Raw genomic sequence first — 25,737 nt, 5'->3', positions numbered from 1 at the left:
CATAAGTCGGTGCGTGAGAGGGATCCCAATACCTTATAGACTCAAAAATCTTATGGAGGTTATACCAATGCCTAGTCTTGCATGTCACATATTTGTTAACTCACTTTTCACATCTATTAAACTAGAAAATTAAATCTTGGTAACAATGTGCCTTGTGCTTAAAATACAGTCATCTCCAACACATAAACTTGTGTGGATTGATCATAGAGCCATGGATATTATTGCCAAATCTTAATGAAGGCTTCAAAACCACAACATTTCCCTATAGCAACATCAGGTGATCTTATCGCCCTAAAAAGGTTCCCCATCAAACCATTTCAAGACATATTTTATCCTAAATTCAAACCACCAAGAATTTCATGTCCATGAAACAATCCCCCATAAGATTGTACTAAAGCATAGTTCACCATAGGAATGTCCAAGGTCACTGTGGAGTATTCCAAAGTAACAGAAGTTAGGCTATTCCTAGACATCATGTAGAAACAACATGCCTACAACACATGATGGAAACAACTAATTGAAGATTCATTGTCAAAACAAGTCTTAATCACAAAAGAAACGCACAACAGTAGAAGATTTGTCTTGTTAGCAACTCAATTACTACATGAGATGCACAATGGTTACCTTTGAAATCATAGAGTGCATAAAGTTATCATTGTACATGTAGCCCCTAGGTAACGAGTATCAAATGATGGTTGATTGTCTAGACATCCAAACAACTGAACATAATGAAGACACTCCAAAACATACGTTGAGTGAAGAGCGTGTGGAGGTGGAGAGAGAGAGAGAGAGAGAGAGAGAGAGAGAGAGAGAGAGATATGCATCTTTGAGGAATCTTTCACTTGTAAGAGGAATTCAAGATAACTCTATTGGGTCTTGGTGTTCACCCATGAGTCTTAAGAAGGTAGGAAATGAGCTCTCTCTCTCTCTCTCTCTCTCTCTCTCTCTCTCTCTCTCATCCCTTCTTCCTAAGTTTTTCAAGATTCCAACTCTGGCACAACCGAGCAGCACCACCCTCAGAAAAAAAACAGGCAAACAAAGCAAGTGCTTTTTTGCATATGAACGTGGGTAGAGATCAACCATGACCAAACAACTCAAGTATATTCATTCTTTGAATTCTAAAAACTCTTGTCCAATGCCTACCTTTTCACACTTGTACACCATGGGCTACCCCGAGTATGTACACCAAGCGGCATTCATTTTAGACGGGGCATTGGTACCCCAAATCCAGGAGGTCTTTCCAGTTATCATGGGTGCAATGAATGTGACCACGGAGTGGTGCTACTCAGAAAAAGCAGCATGTCCATGTCCATGTCCATGTCCAGCCACCAGCCCTTTGCCAACGGATGGGCTGTTTAATCATATTCTCACAAGTTCCCATCCATGCCATTGCTCATTTGTCAACTCCTCTGCAGCTTATCACACATTTCAAGTGCAGCCCTTTCATACTCCAAATTGCCGGAGCATGCATTGCTGTGAAGGCAAAATTTTGGAAAGACTTTCAAGGGGATGTGAAATTTGAATCTGCTTTGTTTGCGTGTGAAGATCGAGGGGGAACAAAAACTGGAGATTGTGAGCGAACACCAGATCCACGTTGAGCACTTCGACTGTTCACAGGCCTCGCTTGCATTGCATCAAGATTTCCTACAGGTGAATTCTCCTTTCTGCTACTTCCAGGCACTGGCATACTGAGAGGTCCACCAAAAAAGATCGACGTACCGCTGTACGTGAGATTCTCAGGTGAAACAAATGAAGCTGACTCACTCGTTGCACTATGACCTTGTGTGCTTCGGAGATCTTCTGGGGAACCACGCCCTATGCCTCTATGTACAGCAGCTGAAGAACCTCCATGAACAGCAACAGAAGAACTCCCCCCCGAAACCCCACCTGATGCTGCCTGTGGATGTCTGGAGAAGGGATTTGAAATTCTCATGAGATGGTTCCGAGTTGGCACAGAAATAAACCTGCCTGCCATTCGGTCCCAATAAACTGCACTTCTCCCTTCTCTGGATGTATTGCTGCTTATTTGACTTTGCCTGGCCTCGCTATCAACCATACCATTCCTCCGTCTCTCATCCACACTATCTCCAGCACTTGAAATCTCACCTGCATCACTTATGGGAGTGGTGCCTACCCAAGATGGGTGCTCAATGGACGAAGATGGCAGGGTTGTGGCATGATAGATTGGTAAACCACGTCTGCTGTCATACGTTCCAGAAGGCATTCCTCGTTGCAGATTGGTACTGAGTGTAGCTCTAGGTCTTGAAAGTGCAGTTGCAGCCCCAAACCGTGCCTCTAGAGGCAACGGGCTGGTAACCGCCGAAGAATTGACTGTCGTATGCCCTGGACTGCTCAGACTACTGCCACTCAACCCATCCTTGCTGGTTGCCCGACTAGGAGGGTATGCTGTCCTTGGTGAGCCAATGTCCCGTAAAATTTCTCTTCTACTCCCCAAACCCCCGTAATCTGCCGCCATACTGCTGTGAATGCTTACATTGCTGCTTGAACTGTAGCCGATTTCAGATGTTCCAACCTCCCGAGATCCAAGTGGGCGTAAGACGGAGGATCTCTCACGAGCCTTTGAGGCTGCTCTCACAGCTTCATTTGGATCTAGTTTTGCCAATTTCCACGCACTTATTCGAACCCCCCGCTTGTTTGACCTGCTTTCCGCCCTCCCCTGCAGAGCTGTGGCATCAGGATCTATCGTAGATGGAATCCTTCCTGGACCTAAGTGTGGTATGACCTCATCTTCCTTCGCACAGAACAAATATAGAAGGTTAAGATAAAGAACCTTTTCATAGCAGTCTCAGCTCAAAGTATGGCACATAAAATAACAATATACCTGATTCTCAACAAAGATCCTGGGTGGGGTGCACCATGCTCCTCTATACTGTAGACCAAGAGAACTGGAGCCACTTAATCCAGTTGCTGTTGAGCTTGTAGGAGATGACTGTGCACTTTGCTGCTCAAGTTCTGGCAGTCCTTGAGGTTCACCCTGAGCTCTCATTGCTACAACATATTCGTAAGTCGTAATACCCTGCAACATTAAAGCTAAGGGAGTGCAGGAAAAACATTGTAGTTCTGTAGCCTCTACCTGATCATTTCAGAAATAGACTGACCTTCCTTATGAGTATGATATGGAAAAAGAACAGCTCCCCAAGAGGTATGGACGCCAAAAGCGGGATCAACGTACAGACTGCCTGAAAGATAAGATGATCCACCATCATGTCATGGTTAATCACTGCTTTAAATTTGCATGAGCTCCGTAAGCAGAAATTTTCTATTTTCAACCAGATCTTTTTAACTTTTACCACAATAGCAACAAATGGTGCCCTTGAAAACCCACTACCAAGCTTTGTTACAATCTGCTTCTCAATTTCTCTCTTGTCCGTAAAGCATCGTACTAGCACAACCAATCCAATACCCCAATCCAGCACAAGCTGCAAACAATAAAGCAATAAGGAAAATATGACATAAATGCTTCTTACAGATGTTTCAAGCTTTAGAGAGGACAATATGCTCAATCAAAAATGTAAACTACAAAACAATTTTCTGCACACACAGGAATATCTTTTAAGATCAAAAAACTCTATGAGATACAAGAGGTGGAAAGCTCATTTCAGACTGTGTCATCGACACAGCTAGAGGAATATCATACCCAGGGGGAGGTGACAGATAGTATGCCACCAGGCTCGACAGGTGATGGAGGAGGTACACCACCCAAAGGAGAGTGGGTCTGTGTATGAGGTGGAATCCTGGGAGTGGAATCCCTGCACCTCTGATTGCCTCTATCTCCTGTGTCTCCTTTTCTTAGCCTCTTTCTTCTGGATCTCTCTGCCTCTGCTAGAATTACCTGCTGAACAAGAGTCCCTCAGAGCCTCTTGCCTCTCCTGTTCTTCTGCCTATTCTCTATGCTCATGCACTATCCTGAAATCGTATGCCGCTGCCAAATGGCTGGGTCTCCCACAAGCAACAGTATCCTACAAACCCAATGAAGAAAACTCTCCGCCAATTATCTCACCTGTGAATAGTAGGAAGAGAGATGGCTCCCAATATTAGAGTTATCCTTCCAATATGGTTAATCTCTCTACTTACTATTCATGGGGGAGAGGATTGGTAGAGAGTTTTCTTCATTAGGCTTCTTGGACAGTGTTTTGCTTGTGGATCTGAGATCAACCTCTATCGGATGGGGTCTGACCCTCACCAAGTAACTCTCTGAAATGTATGGCCAAAACTCTGGAAGAAGTCCTGGTAATCAAACTGTAATTGCCATACCCTCACCCAAGATAGAGAGGTCCACGCCCCATCTCCATCTGTAGAAATAATAGAATGCTTTGCTCCAATCCAAAGGGCTCTGTGCTAGTTCCCCATCTACCTTATTTGATGCCTCAACCTCTCCCCCTTGGAAGATATCCACAATCTTGATGTTAGGCCTAGAATAAATGGCTGCCTGGAGATAGTCTCTAAGCTCTAAAGTAGAGAGCTTGATCTCAACCATCTTGCAGACCAGACAATAAGCCTTTAATGACATCACTGAATCATGGATCACACAAAAAGTATTTATAAGAACTACGACCCCAACAACAGCACCATCAGGATCCATCATACCAACGAGAGAACATGGCAAGGCCGTGAGAGGAGTAAACCATAAGGTCTTCATGCCGCTCAACAGTCCCCAATTGAGCACCATGTTATGGATACTCACGTCTGAAACACGGATGAGTATCTGAAACACGGAACGGGAAGCTAGAATGGGAACGCAGAATGGAGACCCGAAAATGGCCATTCCCTGTAACTACCGCCTTTGATGTCTGCCTCTGAATGGGAACTAAAATTATCGTGAATTCAACTGCACTGAAATAGATTGCTTTATCGTCCACGTAGGTCAGATATGACCCATGGAACCACCACAAAAACATTACATCGGTTCGTTGCTTATAAGTGAAGCCATCGGATACATATCGTTTAAGGACTGAGGGTCCAATCGACAAGGTAAAAAGAGGAAGAGAAAAATGAAACGAGATCTAAGGAGGGTTAGGCAGAGACTTTTTAGGGGCTCGTTACTCTTGGATGATGGCTTTACCACCCCGATATTCTGCCCATTTACCTTGCTTGCAGGCTTCGTGCATCTTCTTGAGCTCATTCTTTTTTATCTTTAGTTGATTTGTTGTCAGCTCCTCGCTAATCCAAATCTTTGTCCCCTAGAGGAGTCGAGATTGTCGTAGCAACTGCGTTTTATCCTCTTTGTCCTTGAAAGTGAGAAGAGAATGCTCGGGCGGCATTTGCTTGTGTGTGTCGTTGATCCAAGAAACTGTTTCAGGTTTGATGTTAATTGGTTGGAAGATGTCGTTGAGCTTGGTGATTGCTTCTTGGAGAGTGTCCTCGGTGTCGCACCATGGCGAGGGAAGCCCACCAATGCGAACCTTGAGGGCATTTTCTTCTTGGAGTCTTTGCTCACGGAACTCCATTGTCACGCAAGTCTGTACTTTGGCAAAGGCGGCTGATTGTGCTTGGGTGCCCTTTGCTTCGACTTCTTTTACTTTGTCGGCGGCAAGATGGGCCATGGCATCAAAGCGTGCCTCTAGCTTGCTAAGGCGAGCTTTGAGTTCACGATTCTCCTCCATAACCAGGTCAAGGGCAGCTTGAAGCTGCCCAATCTGAGTGAGCTTGCTCCGAACTGCTACAACAACTACAAAGCTTGGCCAGTGTCACGAGACAGGCACCACGTGCCAACGGAAAAGAACAGACTAAACAGACTTTTAGCACTTCGGTTCCGCCATCAGCACCCATGGCGTTTTTCCATCAGCACATTCAGCCCACCAGCATTTTCAGCCATCAGTAGCAGATTGCATCGCCGTCAGTTTTCAGCCCACAGTAGCAGATCAGCCAGCATTTTTCAGTTCTCAGCCCATCGCCGACATCAACATTAGCAAGTCGGCCCATAGCCTCGTCGTCATTCGCAGATCCCATCAGTCCCATTACGTTTTTGCATTTCAGCCCTTAGCCTTGCAGAGCCAAGCATCTACATCAAGTTCCCATGATTGCCTAGATTGAATAAAGTCACTAATTTCTCTTTAAGATTTAAGGGTACTGACGGGCTGACAATATTTTGCGGAACGACTTTATAAACTGTGTGAACTGAATTGGAAATTTCCTAGATTGAATTGAAAACATGTACTCTTTCATGTGTGTATTCTTAGAGACATGTAGAGAAAGATGAAATGTCTGCAACATTTTGTCTGATGAATAAATTGAACTTAGTGCATCTAGACATCTGTTAGAGATCGGTGAGATCTGGATGTGATGGCTAAGTGAAAAAGAAATGAATGTGAACTGAATGAGATTCTAGTGCATCAAGATAGATGTCTATCTAGATGAGATATATTGTTGTGAGTACATCAAGAGTTCTTAAAGGATGAGATGGTTGCACAATGATCTAAGTGCATCAAGAGTTCTAGACAAAATGAGATGGCTGAATAGAATGATTGAAACACAATGTTCAGTGTGAACTAAGTGTGTGATTTGTGAACTGCATGCTATTTGGATGTACTGTCTTGTGGGGATGGTCATGGGCATGGTTTGCTTAATTGAAATGTGAAATGCAAGATATGAATCTGCTAGTAATAAGATTTAGTAGATCAAGACATCCGTAAAAAGATCAACGTGGTCTGGATGTGATTTAATGGTTACACTGATCAAGATCTGTATATGAGACCCTTGACAGAGATGTGATTGATCAATGACTAATGTCTTTGTAGAGGTATTGGATTGGTGGAGTCTGGTGCATGAGAACATAGAGTCAGTGTCTACTTAAGAGAGTTTCTGTCCTTTGGTTGTTTTTGCAGGTGTAATCGAGGGCGATTACAATTCTTTCAAGAGGGGGGGATGTCACAAAGTGATGACGTGGCATGCCCAACTGGAAGAGAAATGGCCGAGTCGACAAGAGAAACTAAAGAATTGAACTTCGAAATAAATTTGGGCATCGATCGAGGGGCCTAAAACCCTAAAGATCAAAAGCTTGAACTCTGAGGAGGAATTTCGTAAAATGCACTAACATGCTGACGTGGCAGTCCGTATGGTTGATGATGTGCCAAGATAATACAGATTCCAGAATTTCCGTGTTTTGGCTACTGGTGCCACATGGCAGCTATACGGATTCCGCAATTTTCACTGGCAGCTTTTTGTAGTTTCTAGTGCTAGCTTTTGAGAGCAGATGCTTTTGGGAAGAAGTGCTTTTGAACAAATTGCCTTTGGGGCTCTGCTTTTAGGCAACCCTTGTATTGTTTATAAAGAACCCTTGGGGCCTCACTCTGCAAAGCATCTTGACGCAGAGTCTGAGTAGAGGACCCTTGGGAGTTGTACTTTGATGTGAGCAATAATAAAGAAATACCGAAAGGGACGTGTCACAAACTGCTAACATGTTAAATCACTGAAGAGCGGAGCCAACTTGTAGATCCCGGAAGAGGGGCTTAAACCCTAAGAGGAAGCAACATAAGAAGTTTTACCAACTTACAAAGTCTTGCCGAGTAGCCTATTTTTGAAGAAGAGTTCCCACCAACTTATGGGACCCCGTCCAATGGGGCCCAAGTGAGCAGTTTATGACGTGCCACTGCTGTACGGATAGCCCGAAATTCACATTGACATGATGACGTAGCAGCAGTACCGATTTCCGCGTTTTGCGCTAGTAGGTGTTGATATCGCAAGTGTACGATTTCCGTAATTCACGCTGGCAGCTTTTTGGGCTCAGCGTTTTTGGGCCTGATGCTTTTTTGTAGCTTTTCATGTAACTGCTTTTCATGGCCAAGGGCCCTTAAATATGAGCCAAGGGCTCATTCTTTGGCATGCTTCCGGAAGAAGGTGCAGAGTCTAGAGTACCAGCGTTGTACTGAGTTTAAGCAATATAAAGAAATACAGAAAGGGGCGCCAACCTTTGGGGCCAGTGCTCTCTTGGGGTGGAACTCCGCCACTCCCCGTTTCGTGTCGTCTATCTCTTTCAGTTCAATTGTTATTTGAAGTGCTAAAAGCTGCTCAATCTGTTCTTTTCCATTGGTAGGTGGTGCCTATCCCAGTTACAGGGCGCCAGTCTTTGGGGGTAGTGCTTTTGGGCAGAAACTCCGTCGTGCCATGTCAACTCTCCTCTCTCTCCGTGGACGGGCCAAGGGTGTAGGGATGCAACGCCGACAAGGGTTCTCACGCGCAGGCAGGGAACGCAGCAGTACAGCAACGCCAACAGGTTCTCACGTGCAGGCTCCAGTACCATGCGCACGCAGTTCTGGGGTATTTAGGGTTCGCGCTGCTGTCTGATAGGGTTTGTTACACGCAAGTACTGAATTAGGGTTCGTGACGACCTGTTTTAGGGTTTGCGACGCGCAGGCTGGGCAATATGGTTCGCAGGCTAGCGTCTTGCTCGCACTGGCCCACCTCCCGCCCCTGTTCGCGCAAGTCTCTCCTCTACCCGCCACTGCTCGCACAGGTTCCCAGTCACTGCCCAGACAGATCAAACAGTAAGTAGAAATCAGAAAATTTAAAAACCCAGCCAGACAGTAAATAGAAATTAGGAAGTTTGAAAATCTAGAAAATTCAGAAAATCAGAGGATTGTAGGCTTGATGTGGAGAATACAATACACATGTATGCATGATGCGCGGACGATATGTATGTATGATGTGGACATAGTGTGGTTCTTTCTTCACAGCAAGAACTCCTAATCCCCTTCGCTTTTGGCGGCTATCAGGCATGAAGAAGCAGAATGACAAAGTTAACCTTGTAGAGTATGCCATTCAAAAATGCAAAGAAGGAATACCGAGACATTAACACGATCAACCGCTACCTCTTGGGTAAAATAAAGATACTCGAAGAATGCATATTGGTCCAAGAAGGCAAACCACACTGGTGGATCATGTGATGGCCCAAGATGAAGAGATTGCGTTACTCAAGAAGGAGCTTGCCGAGGTGCAATCACAAAACACACTTGAAGAGGGAGGACTACAACCCTCGGTAATAGAAGAACTCAGCACGATTAAAGAGCAAGTGCGGGCCATCAAAGAGGGGAAGAGCACCACAAAGAAATGACGACTTCTTGGGTGGATGTTATTACAAAGACACAAAGCGGATAAGGCCGAGAAACGGATCAAGGTCGCCAAGAAAGGAAAAGGCAAGGAAGCAACGTCCACACCCACCATTATTAACCTCACACTAGAAGAGGAGCAAAGAAGATGTATGCACACCTTACATGTAAGAATTTGTGGCCTTAAAGACGAGGATAATGTGAACGAAGAGGTAAAAGAACTCATGACTATGATGGGGATCAATGAGCCGATGCACACGAGAGCTTGGAGAGTGGGCAATAAGAAAAACAGAAGCAATGGGGAAACCTCGAAAGAAAGGGCACTCATCCTTCGTCTTCCCTCCATGGAAGCAAAGGAGGACTTTGTGAAGAAGAGACCAACTCTTAAGAAGACGTGTATTTTTCTTGGAGATGACCTTACCCTCTCACAGATCGCTCATATGTAGGAGGTAATGCCGGAGATTAGAGCGGCAAGGGAAAAAGGTAAGAATGCCTTTTACCGAGATGGAAGAGGGTGGTGATTTTGGAGCGATGCTCCACATGACGATGCGAGACCTATGGGACCACACTCAAAGTTGCTACTTGGAATTGCAATGGATCTCTACGCCTTGATGTGGGAGCTTTTGGAGATAGTTTTACTGGGAGAGACATCATTTTCTAATCTCAGACACATCGGGTCCCTGGGCAGTCTACTATGCCTCACGTCAGTGGATACAGATGGGAGACAGCCTCCAGACAGGAGACGCGATCGGAGCGCAGAGGACGAGGCTCAAGAGGAGTGGCAGTGTTGTTCAGGGAGGAGTTGCAGCCATTGATACTTATAGCCCACAGGGATGAGCACGTCAAGTACATGTGGGTGAGATTGAAAGCAGAGACAGGCAGATATCTCTACATTGCTATTTGCTAGTGTAACAGACTTGGACACTCCAAGTCAAGAATCAATCGCGACAGCACCAAATAACCACTTCAAAACAATTCACAGATCACAATAGATTTGCACTGGCCCGACGGAGTTCCGTGCCTAGAGATATTGGCCCCAAAGACTGGCGCCCCTTTCGGTATTTCTTTTTATATTAATCAATCATCAAAGTACAAGAGACCGGTTAGGGTTTCACTCTCAGACTCTGCGTCTAGATGCTCTGAGAAGTGAGGCCCTCACCACTAATTTAAAGGTTACAAGGGATGCCCAAAAGCAGAGCCTCAAAAGCTTTTAAAATCAAAAGCATCAGTTCTCTCTCTCTCTTAGAGAGTCTTTTTCTCTTTTTTTATTAAAAAAAAAAGCAAAATTCAGCCTCCGCGATTTCCGGAAATTAGGGTTTGCAGGAATTTTAGGGTTTCTGGCAGAAATTAGGGTTTCTGCTGTCCGTGGCCACGTCATCACTTTTTGACATACCCCCTCTTGAAAGCATTGTAATCGACCGCGATTACGCCTGCAAAACCGACAAAAGCCATAAACCGTCTTAGCAGACACTGACTGTTAGTACCTACGTACTAGGAACACACATCTAGCACATGTACAAAATCGACAGTCACATCACAGGACATCACCAGACATCATAGGACATCACATGACATTCAACATTCATTCGGATCTTAGACCATGATTTATCGGCAATGTAGCTAGCAATCACATCTAGGTCCAATCGGGACCTCATCGATGTCCGATTGACTAACCCCTATTGCAACCATGTCTATTCGAGATCAAGTAGACCAAAATGCTGCAGTCATTTCGTCTATCAGTTCCTGCATTCACAAGAAGTCAAGAACAAATCAGTATCATAATCAGGAATTCCATTTTATAAAGTCATCCAGCAGAATGCTGTCAGCTCTCAGTATCCCTGAAGCTCAAAGAGACATCAGTGACTTTAGTATCAAAATCGAGGCAACTGTTGACAAAGGAGCGGAGTAACTCCCCTCTTGTGCATCCCACTGCACCAGAGCTTCGGCCAAGCTCAGTTTCTGGGTTCCGTTTAGAGTAGACAATGCTAAACCAAAACATCGAGGTAAAGTTTCACAATCCGAGGTGTATCTGCTAGGTCCTCCTTCTCCATCCACTTCGCATCAAATGCAGGAAAGTTCTTGAACTAAACCAAGAACCGCCTTCGGACTTTACCTTTCTTCGTATCGTTATGTGCCAAAATCTGTTCAGGAACAAGGATCTCCTCGTTTTCTTCCACTTCGGGTTGCTCATCAGGCTCCCCATCATCAGGCACATCACCCTTAACAGGGTTCAAGAGACTCACATGCAATGCATTATGAATCCTCCAAGTATCTGGCAGTTTCAATCGGAAGGAGACATCATTTATCTTTTCAGTAATCTGGAAAGGTTCGTAGTATCGCATACTAAGCTTTGGAAAAAGCCTCTCCTTTCCCTTTTTCTTTCGTAGGCGTGCCTTCTCAAAACGTAAGAGCACCCAATCATCCTCCTTCAATTTCAAGTCGCGACGATGGCGATCCGCTGCCTTTTTTTGTCGTTCTTGAGACTCCTGCAAAGTCTCGCGAACCTTGGCAAAAGCCGTATCCAAATCTCGCGAATATTCATCCACTTCAAATATCTAATCTTTTGTGCTCAGGAAGGATGGAACATTCACAACACTTTCAACAATCTCACATGCCGTCTTCCCCGTCGAAGAGTGTATCGTGTTATTGTAGGCAAATTCCACCAAAGGTAAGTTCTTTTCCCATTGAGTCTTCTGATCCGAGATACAAGACTTCAATAAATCTAAATCACTGAATTGGCAATCTCAAATTGCCCGTTAGTCTACAAGTGGAACGATGACGAGAACTGCAACTGCATGCCAATGTTCTCCCAAATTGCCTTCCAAAACAATCTCATAAATCTGGGGTCTCTGTCGGATACAATCGTCTCAGACGTGCCATGTAATCGGAAAATCATCGTGATCATTCTGTGTTCTTGGGAGATCAAAAATGAAATCCATTGCAATACTTTCCCAAGGGTGGGTGGGTATGGGTAAAGGCTGTAACAATCCCTGTGCCTTATGCCTGTCAAACTTGACCTTCTGGCATACCAAGCAACTGCGCACAAACTCTTCCACATCCTTTTTGAGTCTCGGTCCAAAGAAGTATCTCTCTACCCCCTTCATGGTGGTAGCAATGCCGCGGTGACCCGTAAAAGGTGGACAGTGGCATTCAGTCATAACCTTTTCCCTCAACGGCTGTGTAACGCACAACATAGTCTTTTTCATCAAGTAGCCTTCGCGAAGGGAGTATCCAGCTATTGTCTCCCCATCCCATATCCGTGTGAAAATATCAGCAAAATCTGTATCTGTGACATACTGATCGACCATATCCTCGAAGCTCCTATGATGTATCGCGGAAACAGCCAGAACCAACGGTTTCTGAGACAAAGCATCTGCCACCACATTCTTTTGTCCCTGCACATGGACAATCTGGAAGTGGAACTGTGACAAGATGTTCGCCCACCGCATCTGCTTTTCCGAAAGCTGCTTCAGTGACAAGAAGTAGCACAAACTCTGATGGTCTGTAAAGACAGTAAAATCCGCTCCGAGTAGGTAATGCCGCCACTGAGTAAGAGCATGGATAACCGCCAAAAGCTCTTTCTCATAGATCTGTGTTGTCATCTCCGGCCTAGAGAACAAACGGCTCTCGTAAGCTATGACATGGCCTTCTTGCATCAAGACCGCACCCAGACTACGACCACAAGCATCACAATATACTTCGAATGACTCCTGCAAGTCCGGCAAAGTCAAAACGGGTCCCGTAGTCAATTTCTCTTTCAATGTCCGAAAGGCAGTCACCTCTGTGGGTCCCCACGAAAAAGGTACTCCTTTCTGTGTCAAGGTATGCAAAGGGGAAGCAACCTCCGCAAACTTTCGTATTAACCGCCTGTAGTACGAACACAGTCCCAAGAAGCTTCTAACTTCATGGACATTCCTCAAATCGGGCCAATCACTGATAGTCTCTATCTTGGCCGGGTCCATTTGCACTCTTGCTGCTGACACAATGTGTCCCAAAAAGTGTATCTCTGGTAGGAAAAATTCACTTTTCTTTGCATTAATCACTAATGTGTGATCTCGTAATGCCTGAAAGACTTGAAGCAAATGATCTCTGTGTTCTGCCTCATTCTTGGAGAAAACAATGATGTCGTCAAAGAAAGTGTCAACAAATAGCCTGTACTCTCGAAAATTCTTGTCCATCATCCGGTTAAATGTCGCAGGAGCATTGGTTAAGCCAAAAGGCATCACCAAAAACTCAAATAACCCAAAAGTCGTCCGAAAAGCTGTCTTGTAGACATCTCCTGGTGCTATCTTGATCTGATGATATCCACTCTTCAAGTCAATCCTGCTAAAGCACGAGGATCCTGTAACTTGTCGAGTATATAATCGATCCTAGGAATCGGAAATTTGTTCTTGATGGTGATTTCATTGAGAGTTCTATAATCGATGCACATTCTCCAAGATCCGTCTTTCTTCAAAACCAACAACACTGGAGAGCAATACGGTGAAGTACTAAAATGGACAAGACCCTTTTCCAAGAGGTCTTTCATTGGGTTCATAATCTTTTCATTCTGTACTCGGCTCACATGGTAAGGTGGCCGATTCGGTGGCGTGCTTCCAAGTATCAGATCAATGGTTTGATCTTCAGGCCCTCTGAAAATCAATCGGCATGAGTGTGGAGAAAAATCTTGGCGTTCTTTTGATCAGGTCAAAACATATTCAACCTTTATCCAACGTTCAGTTCTCTCCCAAAAGAACGAGTAAGAAACTGAAGTTCATCAAGTACAATCTCTAAGCCCTTCATTTATCAAAGTCGCTTTCTCGGCCCGGTAGTCAACCACGGCGTAGTTCTTGTGGTACCAAGGGATCCTAAGTAGAACGTCACTCGCGTGCCCTGAACACCCCTGTCATTGCAAACAAAGTTTGCGAATGCTCGGTGTAATGGCAACATCCCATCCGGGTGCCAGTCGAACTACCTCCGCCTGTGGCGTCAGTCTGTCGGGCATAATTCCAAATCGAGCCGCCAATTCCAAGTGAAAAGAAGTTGGCCTTGGCTCCTTCAAAAGAGCTTCCTGATCCGTCACTTTGCCCCAAAAGCGGCAAAGTTTGTACTTTCATTCATTAGATTCGGTGCAGGTCCCACGCCATGTGGTACCAGTTCTGCTTTTCTATCTACCTTTTCTGCCACATTCCTCAGCTGCTCTCGAACTCTCAGACCTGTCGTCGTCTTTATCATTATGTTCTTTCTGTGCCTTATTAGAACACTTCGCGGAGATATGTCCATGTTCCCCGCATCCAAAGCACTTCCCCTCTCTGATGAAGCGAGCTCTCTCCTCAGGAGTAAGCTTGGGTCGTGCATCCTTTTTCTTTGGGTTACTCTTTTTCTTCCTACTTTCATTCCCAGAAGTCTGTTCGGCTCGTTGTGTCATGGCCTCATCTATGGGGTAGGTCAGACTGCCAGAGTGAATGGCAAAGCCCCGCTTCACATGAATCATCAACTCCTCAATGGAAGCTGACTTCTGTTCCAAGCAATGATCTCGGATCTCTGTAGATAGACCCAAGGTAAACCGCTCAATCTGTTCTCTGAATGAGATCTTCTTGAATGAAGAGGCGGGTAGAAAAGAGCTCCAGAATCTTTCACAATAAGCATTGATTGTATCGTTCTTGGTCATCCGAAGATGGTTCCAAGCAGCTCGTATATCTCGTTCATATTCTTGCGTCAACCAAGAAGAAATAAAAAACTTCTTAAATTTCAGCCATGTAACTAGCACAGTCTTGCTTAATAGAAGCGTGGACCACCAAGTGCGAGCATTCCTCTTAAAGTAAGAGGCAACTCTCCGAATCTTGGAGTGCTCTGAATAGCGTCCTCCCACGAAAGCGATGTCAAATTGCTGTATAAAAGACAAAGCCTTCGAAGCATCTGAGTATCCTGAAAAAGTATCAAACTTGATCGAGTGGCCACCTTCCTTAAACTCTCGGACTTTCTTGCTTTTATCTTCGAGAAAGTCATACTGGTTTGCTTTGTAAAAATCCTTCTTGTTCGCATAAAACTTTCCGTCATCGGAATCTGAGCTGTCTGTAGACGAGTCCTCGGTAGAACTGTCAGTCTCTGGGCGAGATATAGCCTTCTTTGCCTTTTTTTTCTTGCCCTTTCCGAAGCTTTGTTTCTTGCTTCGCTTTTTGCTTTTCCTGTCTTCTTCGCTCGAGTCTGAAGAGCTAGAAGAACTGTCAGAAGAAGAAGAAGAAGAAGAAGAAGAAGAACTGGGTAGGTCTTCAAACTTAACACGCTTCTTCAATTTCTTTGCCTTGTCAAATGTCTACCGACGACCCAAATATCCCGGGAAATCAGTGCCTTTCTTCTGCTTTTTGCCGTGCTTTTTGCCTTTCTTTTGCACGTCGAAAAGCTGAGCAATCCGTGCATCAACCACGTTCTCCAGTTCCTTCTCCGTATATTTCTTGGAGGCAAAAGGTTTCTTGAGAGCGGGTTTCGGGAGTGGTGTTGTGGTTCTTTGCCACTCCATCTGTACCTCTTCCAAAGAGGTCTGGTTCATATATTTTGCCATCTTCGGGTCCTTGGCAAAATTGAGCATCATCTTTGTTGCATCGCCAATCAATTGACGACGCTCCATCTCTTGCTGCTCCGCCTGAGTAGGCCTAGGCGGGCCATACTCCGCGCCAAAATCTTCGTTGTGATCCCTGCCCGCATCTCCAGATGCAGAGGGAGTCGACTGATCATTGCCTGAAGCCATAGGTGCCGCGGAAAAAAAATTCGGGGATCGGATTTCCCGTAGAAGAGAAATCGGCCGTGCTTTGATACCACTGTAACAGACTTGGACACTCCAAGTCAAGAATCAATCGCGACAGCACCAAATAACTACTTCAAAACAATTCACAGATCACAATAGATTTGCACTGGCCCGACGGAGTTCCGTGCCTAGAGATATTGGCCCGACGGAGTTCCGTGCCTAGAGATATTGGCCCCAAAGACTGGCGCCCCTTTCGGTATTTCTTTTTATATTAATCAATCATCAAAGTACAAGAGAGCGGTTAGGGTTTCACTCTCAGACTCTGCGTCCAGATGCTCTGAGAAGTGAGGCCCTCACCACTAATTTAAAGGTTACAAGGGATGCCCAAAAGCTTTTAAAATCAAAAGCATCAGCTTTTAGGGTTTGCAGGAATTTTAGGGTTTCTTGCAAAAATTAGGGTTTCTGTTGTCTGTGGCCACGTCATCACTTTGTGACAGCTAGTTCCCCCGAATACGTCAATATATGCACCGCCAAGAGGACAGTCTCCCTTTTCTATCTTGGATGATGACATGGGAGTTCTCTAGAGATGGTGACATTATCATCCTAGGGGACTTCAACGCTAGGATTGCCCATCATCAGACAGTATTTTATGATACTTCAGAGGAGATGTTGAGGGAGCTGGATGTTTCAGAAAATAGGCCTGTCTAGATTATTACAGGATGTGGAGCATACTGAGTATGGGCAACACTTGATAGACATGGGGAATGCACATGGGCTGGCCATCTTGAATGGGTTACAGAGATTTCCTGCTACGGGAGGTTTACACGCTTTCCACACAGACATGGAGCTAGCATAATGGATTATGTCATGGCACAACCGAGCTTCATCTCTAGTATCCAAGATCCCACCTAGACTTGTTGGTGTGGCAGTAGATCATGCCCTTGTGTCAATGACCATCTCTTTCCAGTTTAGTGTAGCATGCATGCCACGGGTAGCAGCCCCACTCGCTACACCTTCACGCAGGAGACGACTCGGTATACATAGACGGGATCTACAAACAACTGTGCACTGAGAAGCCAGGGCGAACACAGGAGGAGCTTACTACTATACTGACACAAACATTGCATGATGCAGCAGCAGAGGCATACCCACACACCCAACCTTGGTAGAGACAGCCCTTTGGGAGCATGCCACAAAACAGCTGGTATGATGAGGAATGCCATGAGACCAGAGCCAGACTTCAAAGGGAGGTGCTTTTGGGGGACATCACTCACAGACAATAAAGGATTTTCCAACGCCTTGTGCGGCGGAAGAAGAGGGCATTTTTGGCTCGACTAGAGTAGGATCTGTACCAGCTATTCTTGAGTCAGGACTCAGGTGAGGCATGGCGACTCTTTCGTTAGCACTCCCCCCCTCCCCGCCATTACTTCTACAGAGGATTGGGGCTAGTATGCATCATCTTTGTACACAGTTTCCGGACAGCCGCCCCTTACCGACTGCCCCGAACCGTGCCCGCATACATGTGCTTTTTTCACCACGGAGATGGTGAAGAAGGCCATTGATAGGATGAGGACTAAGAGAGCATATGATCATGATGGCCTGGTGCCTGAGCACTTTATACATGCCAAGGATCTGCTCGCAGAGCTTTTAGCAGTGATGTTCCACCGTGCCATGTGTGAGGGCCTCCCTAATACTTGGAGCTTGTCTACTATTGTACCTATCTTCGAGTCAGGAGACCCTATGGAGCTTGGGAATTATCGCACTATCATGATTGGACACACATTGCCACGGTTGTACACATCCATTCTTGAGCAGCAGCCGAGTAGATAAGCAGAAAAGGAGGGTATACGTGCAACCGGCAGGCAAGGTTCAAGAGAGGTTTTTCTACACTTGACCACATGCTGACACTCAGAGCCATCATTGAGGAGGGCAGATCACATGGGACACGGATCTATTGTAGCTTTGTGGACTTCCGCAAAGCATTTGACACAGTATCCAGAACTAGATTGATGCGGAGACTACAGGAGATGGGAGTACCCACATAGCTGATTTGGGTGATCATGGCGTTATACACGTCAATGGTGGGACATGCACGCACTTCAAAGGGGCTATCTACATCAGTTCACTCCACTATTGAGGTGAAGCAGGACTCCCCGCTCTCTCCTACTCTATTTGTATGTATGTGGATGAAGTTTCTGACTATGTTGAGAGAGATGGTGATAGAGGTGCACAGCTGACAGGGACATGGATTCCACTATTGTTATATGCTGATGATATTGTGTTGATCTCCGACTCTCCAGAGGGGATGCAACGTCACTTGGATGCTTTGCATAGTTTTGCCCATGAAAGTGGTTTAATACCACCCCACAGTGGATCACGAGATCAGCACCCGCATTTACATACGGCCATGAGACAGTGGAGTATATAGATGCTTACACTTACCTTGGGGTGGTGTTTAGCGGACCAGCATTTTCACTGAGGAGAGCAACAAAGACTAGACTGACCAGAGCCTATGCAACATTGGTGAATTGGAGAGGATGTGCTCACAGGTTCAGTTTCAAGAGCCTCGGTCAAAGCTCTGGCTCTTTGAGACTTTGGTGGCTTCCGCATTGCTCTATGGAGCTCAGATATGGGGGCCTTGATTGGACCATCATAGGAGGTCGGTTCGCACTGATGGATGAGGGACATGGAGAAGCCTCTGGTCTATATGATCCCATGGCTTAGTAGAGAGCCAAGGCTTCACTACCAGGGGCCATTATCCAAGCAGAGCTAGCTACCACCCCACTAGTGGTTGAGGCGCTCACTAGATCAGTCTCCTTTATACACCGCCTGTGGGACCTTCCCAGAGACAGATATGCTCGCCTAGCACTTGAGTCCTCTTGACAGTTAGCTATGCAGGGAGATACAACATGCTAGTACGGGGAGATGACATCATGGTTTCAGGCACATTGGTTCAGCATGGACAGATTGCCCCCCTTCCAATACTCACTAAATGCACCCTCTCTGACTCTTACACAGTCCGAGATCACCAGGCTCATCCACCAAAACCTGACTCAACTAAACACCAGGAGGACTTGGATGTAGGCGGCACAGGAGCTGGGCACGAAGATGGATTTCTATAGAAAGCATCTTCTCCGGCTTACAGAGGACAGTTTTGTGACGAGACCTAGATACATGGACACCCACTTGTCTCATGGGATACGATGTGCTATCGCCACATACGCACATCTTCATGCCAACTTCGGGTCATTGGGAGATACAATGGAGTGCCACCAGAGGCCAGGACACGCCCCCTATGCCACATGGAGCCTAAGACAGAGTTGCACTACACATGCCACTGCCCAATCTACTATGAGATACGAGGCCGCTTCCACTGCCTGTTTAGAGAGGGCTTTGGACCACTCTCTAGAGTCATGGGGGACGATGACCAGAGATGCCTGGGATTGTTTTTGCTCAGCTGCACAGACACAGAGAGAGCCTCGTGAGAGTCGTGAGAGGAGAGGCTAGTCAAACCCAAAGACGGATCACAAACTTCTTTAGAGCAGACACTGGACAGCCGGAGGAGCTACTACCACAGCAGAGCCCACATTCGCCTCACACCAGAGGCACGTTGATCGACCAAGCGACCGAGCTAGGGAGATCCACATGCCCGCAACTGCGGAGGACTACACAACATCAACGGAGGCTGCATCAAAGGATTCGGATTACTTTGGCCCGACATGCACGACACCCGGTCAGACTACAGACCATGGAGGAGATTGATGAGAGCCGCCAGCGACCGATCATGGATCTTCTATGATTTAGCCCTTTTTGAGGATACACCCACATTGTGTTGTCTTGAAAGGATTCTATGGTAGTGCCCTCTCTCTTTTTTTCAACACCCTTTTTATTTTTGTTACTCAAACCTTGTATCAGATTCACCACATTGTAACTTTCTCGTCTCATAGGTCACTTTGGCCTTTTGAAGACGTTAATATAGCATTTCATTTCATTCATCTCTCTCTCTCTCTCTCTCTCTCTCTCTCTCTCTCTCTCTCTCTCTCTCTCTCTCTCTCTCTCTCTCTCTCTCTCTCTCTCTCTCTCTCTCTCTCTCTCTCAAAGTTCAATGATTTTGAAGTTTCCTTTCGTGTTTTGCTTTTGATTTTTCGATGGGAGTGTCCAAGCCTGTAACACCCATAGGCTTATAACTGAAAAACTCAAGGGAAAAACCCCTCCTATTGAGGGTAAAAGTGCCCTGGGAAATAAGTGGAGAGCTGAGAGGAGGAAGTATATACACATGCCTCTGAAAGATAGGCACCTCACATCTACCGAGCGAAGAGTCCTCCAAGTAAGTGGTAAGGGGGCAGCCTGAATGCTACCCAAGACCGCCGAGCGACCTGGAACAAATTGAGCCGGCAAGGAGGAGGATGGGCGAGAAGATGCATATGTAAACACCGGAGAGAGCTGCAGCAACACCACAAGTGGCAGATAGGCCGAGGAACGGAGGAGTTGGCGGGTTGCTTGGTAAGGCCTACTGTCAAGCAAGCAAAAGAAAGTCGGAGGAACATGTGACAATGTTGGAGAGGCCAGATCCGATAAGCACTCTGCCAGACGACTAAATCAGTGGAGAGAAGGAAGCCCGCAAAGCAACTGACGACAATGCCAATAGAGCAACTTGGAGAGGCTCCATCTTGAAAATGAAGCAGAGGCGCATTGCTAAGCCACTCATGCACACACACAACACACAGACACCACAGGCAAACACACACACCCCCAAACTCACGCTCACAGATGGGCACTTGTAAGGTGCAACGGAATGAATGTTTGAACTTTGCTCAAGATGAGTGCTCCGAACTGTGCTCAAGGGTTCCTTTTTCTTACGAAAGGGAGAGCCTTCCGTTCCTTTAGTGAGAGAATGCAATGGTCACAAACAAAGTGATGAACACTGTGAATGAAGGTACTGAGACTGAGAGATAGAGAGAGAAGAGAATACGACACCAAAGACGTTGTAAAACCCTCCTCCGAAGGCCCCACTCTCTATGGCGAGAGCGGTCTACTTATGATTGCACAAATCTCTACAATGCTTGGACTTGCCGACGATGTCGATGACGATGAGGATGACGACGAGACGGGCTGAAAATTGAAAATGCTAAGGGCTGAAATCTGCAAATCTTTATCTGCTGAATGCTGACTCTATGTCGATGATGACGATGCAAAGACGACGCATTGATCTGCGTTTTCCGGGCTGAAACTGTAAACCTTGCGGAAACTGACCGTGCGGCGAGGAACTGCTATGGGAAGGTGAGATCTGCGAGGTTCGAGGGTTCTTCTGTGGTGTCTAAAGGCTGAACACTGAAAACGCTGGTAGTTCTTGAGTTTCCGTCGCGGAGAATCTGCAAAACACTGGGGCTGATCTGCAAATCAAAAACGCTAGGCTTCTGCGATGTCTTGCTGTCGCCGGGTTGGTCTGCAATGCAAAACACTGGGGCTCATCTGCAATGGAGAAAAACGCTGGCTGTCCTTGGCTGAAAACGCTAAGTCTCCTGCCCAGGGGGGGGTCTTGCTGAGAAGTTGCCTGTTGAGCAAGGTGCTCCTGCTGCCTCTTCTGCCAATTAGTGCTAGTCTAGGTTTGTTATATACAAACTTACTCAATTGCCCTACCTACTTTCCAACAAAACTCACTTAAAAACAATAAGTGAAAAATGTCAAAAATAGGTAAAATAGGCTACATGCACTGGAAAATTCCCCTGAAGGATTCTGATGGATTCTGATGGGAATGCTTATGATCATGCTGTGGGCAACTTGAGGATATGCATCTACACTAAGTGACTGGTCATGCACTGTCTACAAATAGACTCACAAAAGTGCCAAATCACTTCTAAAACTAGACTGACTGGACTGACTGAACCCTTGTCGTGTTGTAGCTTGTCCACGGACACATAGGGTTGGATGTGTCACGTGACAGCACTCCTCACACACACCCTCAAATACACCGACATGCCATTAAACAGGCACATACACAAACTCCCACACAAAACCAGAGCTAAAACAAAACAAAACAAAAACATGCAAACACACCAACATACCAAAACAACACACACACACACACACACACACAAATCTGCAAGCCCACAAACACACACATTGACACTCATAGTGACCGAGGGCAGAAAATAAGGGTGGCTGAGGAGCGGGAGTGGAGAGAGGGGCTAGTGAAGCATGGTTTAGCGCAGGCAAGGCAGTAGGGAAGTTGCATGCATGTCACAGAAACCGCATGCTAACAACGGGGAGTAGGGGTAGCGGGGTCGCAGGCATGAGCGGGGCAGTTGGAAGCAGGGCGACGGTGAGACAGAATCATCGCATTAGGCCATGCATTGTGTACAAAAATGAGACACTTGAAGTTGTTGAGAGCTTTAAGTACCTTGGCCTTGAGGTTCCAGCCAATCAATAGTGGCATGAATGTGCTATGCGTCATTTGGAAGCCGGTAAGAGAGCGTACTATGTATTTGAGAACATATGTATGTGGGAAACATCAAGTGTTAGGTTCTCAAGAAGTACCTTTTTGACACATTGGTGACACTAGTTCTTCTTTATGGAGTTGAATTGTGGGGTGGGAGCATCTCAAACTCCACTTGGAAAGAGTTTGAAAATGTCCACAAGCGATTTCTTACAAACTTTCTCCAAGTTAAGACACAAATACCATATACGTTGTAACCGGCCCGTAGGGCGGTAGGTGTTGGCTTTCACCCGAAATTCTTTACTTTAGACACACACACAGAGCATTTTGCAAAGAGAACCTGCGACGGGACTTAACACTTGAACACACACACGGCTCGGAAGCTAGAATGCTCCGACCAGACGCTGACAACCTGTAGGCCCCAAAATTGGCGCCCTTTTCGATATTTCTTTATTCTTTAGGAGGGTAAATTACAAGGTAAGGTCCGGGGAATCCTTCACGTGTATCCACCTAGATACCATTTGATTTGGCCAAATTTCGGCAACATAACAACCCCAAAACTCGCGCGAAACCAATTCCCCTGCTAGAACTCACTTGCACGGGCGTATACCCTCTGATTCCTACTCAAAAACAGTAAATTCAGCACGCTGTATTTACAAGTTTTGCCTTGTTTTCAGCCCCAAACAGTCCCCTAACTGTCCTCTGCCAGTGGGGCACGATTCCCAAAGGTTCTCGCGTCCGTATGGCTGAAAAACAGTAAAATTACAGCGCATACACAGCGCTGATTTTGCACCTTTGTGGTGAGGTTATGACCCTCACCAGTGCCTCCTTTGGAGTAGCAGCTAGCTACCCCTGTTCCTGCTCAAGGAGGCTCTTGCCTCAGCACAAAAGCATGAACCCACACAACTGTACATCAGTCAAATGAGGAGCCTTGTGAGGCATCACATAACTGCACGTAGGGGAGAGAGAGAGCGGTGTGTAGTGTGCAGGGCATCACTCCTAGCACCACACTGTACATGAGAGGGAAAGGAAGCACTCCATAGCTCTTAACTTGTGACAGATTGCATAATGAGGCCTTCCCAGCTTAAAAATTCAGCGCCCATTTTTTTGGAAGAGGCAAGTGCATAAAAATGTGACACTTGGCGCATTTACAAGCATTTTCCCGTTTCGGGTTCGTCGCTTAAAAATATCCCAACTGACGCGTCAATTGACTTCGCGGCAGAGTTATAAAATGTTCCCCTAGTCATACCGGAGGTAATGACACGAACACATTTCACGGCCCAAAATAGCAGTTCCCTAAATTTTAGGAGATGCTTCCGTTGGGCTCCCACTGGTCTTCTGACCATCTATCCTCATTGGGACCGCATCCAAAAGTGCAATGTGGCCCAAGTATTGGATACTTTCAGTTGGTAGTCACACCTTGACTTTACGCCTTCATTGAGTTCACTTCCTAGTATCCACCAACTTGCTAAGTGCGACGGGGGGACCTTTATGATCTTGCTTTGAGCCTAGACATCCTCTTACCATACGAATTCCAGTGCCGACCACTTCCCGTCTGCGGGTGAATCTACCGTTCACATTGGCCATACAATCCGACCGTTTGCTACTTCAAAAAGAGGGTCTCAAAACAAATAAAATAAACCCCATTGGAAAGAAACCAACAACCAAGGTTAGCAGTTGCCACATCTTTGTGACATGGTTAATAACTGCCACGTCCTATGTAACCAGCCCGTAGGGCGGTAGGCATTGGCTCACACCCGAAATTCTTTACTTTAGACACACACACACACAGCATTTTGCAAGACAACCTGCGACGGGAATTAACACTTGAACACACACACGGCTCGGAAGCTAGAATGCTCCGACCATACACCGACAACCTGTAGGCCCCAAAAACGGCGCCCCTTTCGGTATTTCTTTATTCTTTAGGAAGGTAAATTACAAGGTAAGGTCCTCGGAATCCTTCACGTGTATCCACCTAGATACCATTTGATTCGGCCAAATTTCGGCAACATAACAACCCCAAAACTTGCGCAAAACCAATTCCCCTGCTAGAACTCACTTGCACGGGCGTATACCCTCTGATTCCTGCCCAAAAACAGTAAATTCAGCACGCTGTATTTACTGGTTTTTGCCCTGTTTTCAGCCCCAAACAGTCCCCTAACTGTCCTCTGTCAGTGGGGCACGATTCCCAAAGGTTCTCGCGTCCGTATGGCTGAAAAACAGTAAAATTACAGCGCATACACAGCGCTGATTTTGCACCTTTGTGGTGAGGTTATGACCCTCACCAGTGCCTGCTTTGGAGTAGCAGCTAGCTACCCCTGTTCCTGCTCAAGGAGGCTCTTGCCTCAGCACAAAAGCATGAACCCACACAGCTGTACATCAGTCAAATGAGGAGCCCTCTTGTGGGGCATCACATAACTGCACGTAAGGGAGAGAGAGAGAGAGAGAGCAGTGTGTAGTGTGCAGGGCATCACTCCTAGCACCACAGTGTACATGAGAGGGAAAGTAACCACTCCATACTCTTAACCTGTGACAGATTGCATAATGAGGCCTTCCCAGCTCAAAAATTCAGCGCCCATTTTACTAGAAGAGGCAAGTGCATAAAAATGTGACAATTGCGCATTTACAAGCATTTTCCCGTTCCGGGTTCGCCGCTTAAAAATATCCCAACCGACGCGTCAGTTGACTTCACGGCAGAGTTATAAAATGTTCCCCTAGTCATACCGGAGGTAATGACGCGAACACATTTCACGGCCCAAAATAGCAGTTCCCTAAATTTTAGGAGATGCTTCCGTTGGGCTCCCACTGGTCTTCTGACCATCTATCCTCATTGGGACCGCATCCAAAAGTGCAATGTGGCCCAAGTATTGGATACTCTCAATTGGTAGTCACACCTTGACTTTACGCCTTAAATGAGTTCACTTCCTAGTATCCACCAACTTGCTAAGTGCGACGGGGGGACCTTTATGATCTTGCTCTGAGCCTAGATATCCTCTTACCATACGAATTCCACTGCTGACCACTTCCCGTCTGTGGGTGAATCTACCGTTTACATTGGCCATACAACGTCCATCCACTTTGCATCCATAGGCGGATAGTTCTTGAACTTCACCAAAGAGCGTCTTGCAACTTGTCCTTTAACTTTTCTGTCCTTATGTGCCAAAACCTGCTCAGGTACCAGGATCTCATCAAGTTCCTCAACTTCTGGCTGATCCTCATCTGGCATATCTTCTGGCACATCACCCATGAAGGGTCTTAGAAGACTCGCGTGAAACGCATTATGAATCTTCCATGCATCAGGCAATTTCAGCCTGTAAGCCACATCACTGATCTTGTCAAGCACTTGAAAAGGCCCATAGTAACGCATGCTGAGCTTAGGAAACAGCCGTTCCTTGCCCTTCATCTTCTTTAACCTTGCCTTTTCGAACCTTAACACAACCCAATCACCAGGGGATAGCAGCAATTCACAAGAGTGACGATCAGCAGCCTTTTTCTGCTTTGCCTGAGTC

At 46.1% G+C, this 25,737-nt stretch overlaps 1 protein-coding gene across 1 annotated transcript in view; it reads right to left on the bottom strand.

The window, feature by feature from the left end:
- Positions 1-1,030: 1,030 nt before the first annotated feature.
- LOC147440148 (protein S-acyltransferase 21-like) overlaps positions 1,031-25,737 on the bottom strand; it is a 63,703-nt gene continuing 38,996 nt past the window's right edge. Inside the window, exons 6-9 of the mRNA XM_086529924.1 lie at positions 3,312-3,440; positions 3,120-3,200; positions 2,843-3,037; positions 1,031-2,752 (exon numbers count right to left, since the gene is read on the bottom strand). Coding sequence (XP_086386050.1) covers positions 1,502-2,752; positions 2,843-3,037; positions 3,120-3,200; positions 3,312-3,440 — 1,656 coding nt within the window. The 3' untranslated portion in view covers positions 1,031-1,501. The remainder of the gene's footprint in view (positions 2,753-2,842; positions 3,038-3,119; positions 3,201-3,311; positions 3,441-25,737) is intronic.

This window comes from Adiantum capillus-veneris, chromosome 15, assembly GCF_014529385.1.
Source record: "Adiantum capillus-veneris isolate H3 chromosome 15, ASM1452938v2, whole genome shotgun sequence".
In the NCBI taxonomy this organism is placed as follows: domain Eukaryota; kingdom Viridiplantae; phylum Streptophyta; class Polypodiopsida; order Polypodiales; family Pteridaceae; genus Adiantum; species Adiantum capillus-veneris.
This window is presented reverse-complemented; position numbering and strand designations above follow the sequence as displayed.